General features: G+C 33.9%; 1 protein-coding gene across 1 annotated transcript; it reads left to right on the forward strand.

The window, feature by feature from the left end:
- The first annotated feature begins 2,104 nt into the window (after positions 1 to 2,104).
- Positions 2,105 to 2,742, forward strand: LOC112096236 (dirigent protein 23-like). Its single transcript, XM_024179498.1, has one exon. It carries the CDS (start codon positions 2,165 to 2,167, stop codon positions 2,711 to 2,713), a length of 549 nt encoding a protein of 182 aa, XP_024035266.1. The 5' UTR covers positions 2,105 to 2,164; the 3' UTR covers positions 2,714 to 2,742.
- The last annotated feature ends 1,141 nt before the right edge of the window (positions 2,743 to 3,883 follow it).

The raw sequence follows: 3,883 nt of genomic DNA on the forward strand, positions 1-3,883 counted from the left end.
ATCGTATCAATCTCCATCAATTGTAAATATTGGATATTTCTTTTTTATTGATCAAATTGAACCATGTTTTCTTGTGAGGAAATGACACGGCGCACCCCGATCTACATGTCTCTTTTAAGGGTTCCTCTCTATTCTCCGGTTGTGGAGGTGAACCCATATCCACTATAGATCTCGTGCAAGGTCGACCATGTCTACGCATGCTGATATCTATAAAATGTCATGATATTATTATATGATGTATGAATATATATGCATCATGTAATAGTCTGCAGAATCTATAACCTAGGCTCTGACACCAAACTGACATTACTCGCCCCAACCTACATGTCTCTTTTAAAGGTTCCTCTCTATTCTCTGGTTGTGGAGGTGAACCCAGATCCGTTACAGATCTCCTGCGAGGTCAGCCACGTCTACACATGATCTATAAAATGTCGTGATATTATTATATAATTTCAGAAAAGGCACAGAGGTTGTTATGTGTTTATAGGAAATGCCATATTATATACATTTTTTCATGAATTAAATTTGTGCCACAAGTTTTAGTTATTAGTCTGCATGATTTGCCTCAAATCAGACATGTAGTTTGGGGCGGGTCGTGTCAGGAAATGTTGGTTCGAAAAGTTAATCGATGCCTTTCCTTCAAAAGCCAAGTCGACTAGGTTCTCCCTTAAAAATTAGGCCCGTTTTGTCTTGAACAAAACGATACCCAAAAACAAAAACTGCTTATGAAATAAAAATAAATGATATGTGCAGAATATGACTTTTAAATTATAAATTTGATTTGGTAAAAGTATTATAGATTTTTCATTGTACAAGTGTGGAATCAAATTAACCTAACTTTCAAACTATAACGGTAAGTGTTTACAATGTTAGGGTTGATTCTAAGGGATTCAAGGCCATAGATGAACTTTTAAAAAAAATTATTTTTAGGGATTTGTACATTCAACAACATCAACTCTCAAAGAAATATAAAATAGCTCAAAAAATATTTTCAAGAATACACAAGCATATAACAATTGAAAATAAAAAATAAATTACATTTGTAAAAAAAAAAGAACAATAATCATTTAAAATATAATAATAAGAATGATAGCATCTAAAAAGTTGACTAGTTTAGATGAATATGATTATAAGAGGATGATAATAGATTTTACAAAGAATTATTTTTTTTTAAGAGAAGAGAGCAAAAAAAATTTTAAACTGAGACTGTTGTTGATTCAATTTCTATTGATTTTGAAATTTTAGTCTTGAGGTTTTAATTCAAGTTTAAAGGAATTCTAAAAGCCAGCTCTCATGTTAATAATTTTAATAGAAAATTTTCTTTTTGGAAAGTAAAAGTATTAATTTTTTTTCCTTGAAAAGACTAATAAAATAAAGATTTAATGACTAAAATCATGACTTATGCCCAAGATTATAAAAAATGTAATCTTTATAAAAAAATAAATATTTATGTTAAGAAAATAAACCTTAATTTTTACATAATTATGAAGGGAGTAATAATAGGTAGATGCTTACAAACTTAAATAAAATCTCCCTGAGATCTTAAAGAATAATTATTTTTGGACATTTATTTATTTTTGTGATACTTTTGCCTTAAAGCTTTTCGTTTTGTGCCACATGATTAAGGCGCCATTTTGGGGTCCAGCCCCTATATTTTTGTGGAGAAAACTATTGGTGCATCTTTTCTGTTGTAGTAGGGTCATGCTTTCCAACGATAAGTACTTCTGTTATTTATTTTTCCCAAGATTTTGTCAGCTTTTCAAAACATAGCTGGGGTATGCATGATCAACAAGCATGGGCGGATGGGCCATTTCTTGCCAGCCCTGGCAATTGAATTGACCCTTTCTCCCTTTTATATGCAGCACTAACAAACTGCCCCATAATGGTATACATAGTAAAGCTTTCCTTTCTTTTCTCCTAATCGGAAGCCAAGAGTAATTAATGTTCCCTCTTTATACGTCAAGCCCCTCATATACATGCGGCAGCTAGCTTAATATAAAAATATGTCAAAATTTCTTCGTACTTTCCCGTTGTTGTTAAACTGCCTATGAATAGTCATTGATCATAACAGTTTGCTACTCTTTAAATGACGAATCATCTTTCTTTCTTTCCGTCAAATGCTTTCTATTCTCTTCCGTTTAATTTTAGGTCTTGTTTTAGAGCTATGGCAAAGTTATCAACAGTTGTTTCATTGCTCATCATTAGCCTGGTGGCACCAGCAGCATTACAAGCAGAGACTTGGGCTACAAGGCTTGAATCCGCAAAAGAGACAACAACAAACCTACAATTCTACTTTCACGACACACTCAGTGGGCAAAACCCTAGTGCTGTAAGGATTGCTCAAGCCACTGACACTGACAAATCACCAACTCTTTTCGGCGTCCTGATGATGGCGGATGATCCGTTGACAGAAACCCCAGATCCTAAATCAAAGCTTGTTGGCCGTGCTCAAGGGCTTTACGGGTCGGCTTCTCAGGATCAACTAGGCCTCATCATGTCCATGAGCTTTGTGTTCGTCGATGGTTCTTATAATGGCAGCAGTATCAGCCTCCTTGGCAACAACAGGGCAATGAATCCTGTCCGTGAGATGCCGATTGTTGGCGGCACTGGCGCTTTCCGATTGGCTCGCGGATATGCAATTGCTCAGACGCATTGGATGGATCTTAAAAGTGGTGACGCCATTGTCGGATACAATGTTACAGTTATTCACTAAACTGAGTGGGTTGAGTCAGCTTGTTCGGGATCCGATTTATAATGTTAAGAACTTTCTTTCTTCATGTATATACAACATCCTGAACTGATTTAATCACAACATTATAAGTTCGAGAATTGAAAAATTATTCCTTGGTAGAAAATAACCCTTTAGTGAAAATCGACATCTAAATTTCAAAAACATTTATGTTGTATCATCAAAAATTAATAACAGGATATGTGAAAGCATAGTCGAATCTATAGTGTGCAATCACTTTCCAGAGCTCTGTGATTTGCCTTCCAGATCAACACATTTTCCTGAAAGTTCTTTTAAGTTACTCTATGCACTTTCTCTAATGATGGGATGTCAGAAAAAGATTGAAAGATACATGTGACCTAAGGACCATAAATACTGATATAGATAGGTATTCTTATTTTTAGCCCATCATAAAAATAAAAATTTACCCTTAAGTCTTTACACATTAAAGGGGCATACCCTATTACATATTTAAAGGTCAAATTATAAAAAATCTTAATAAATCATCTTTAATTGTGTTTTAACTTTATATGACAATTTGCAACACATAATTATTCACATATAAACCCAACAGTGGATTAAGGATCCAACATTCCCGACCTTTTATTTGGTTATATATGTTTACTTAGAATATATTTGGTCATACATGCTTACTTAGCATGACAGTGGCTTGCTTTTTGTCTAACTAGTAGTGGATTGACGAATAAACGTTTTCCAAACAAGTGCTCAGTCGTTTAGTTTTATTATTTCTTTTTATAGTCCAAAACTCTTTCTTGATGTATAATTATTATTAGATTTTAGACTTAGATGAAATTAACTAAAACAATGTATTATAAAAGCAAGTGAAAGAAGTAGCCGTAGATAACATAATGGCAAAAAAGACGAGAGAGAAAGAGAGAGACAATGGCGTGCTTTTAGAATTGGGAGCAAGGGTTTCAATCTTTGATTGGACAATCGGAAGTCGATTTTAACTCTTATTTTCCTAAATTTTGAGGGTAAGTCCCTAACATTGGTCTCTGCTATCCTACTAGGCTTGATTTTTGTTTTATCCTCTCATTGGCTGTTATTTGAGCTACCCACGTGTTGGAGAGACAAATATTAGGTTGTTACTGTAAGCCAAAATTATTGAGATTCTTGATATTGTTAGCCTCTAGT

This window comes from Citrus clementina, unplaced genomic scaffold, assembly GCF_000493195.1.
Source record: "Citrus clementina cultivar Clemenules unplaced genomic scaffold, Citrus_clementina_v1.0 scaffold_8, whole genome shotgun sequence".
In the NCBI taxonomy this organism is placed as follows: domain Eukaryota; kingdom Viridiplantae; phylum Streptophyta; class Magnoliopsida; order Sapindales; family Rutaceae; genus Citrus; species Citrus x clementina.

Excerpts from the sequence above, each read along its gene's own strand:
- LOC112096236 (XM_024179498.1), top strand. The coding sequence starts at position 2,165 with ATGGCAAAGTTATCAACAGTTGTTTCATTGCTCATCATTAGCCTGGTG.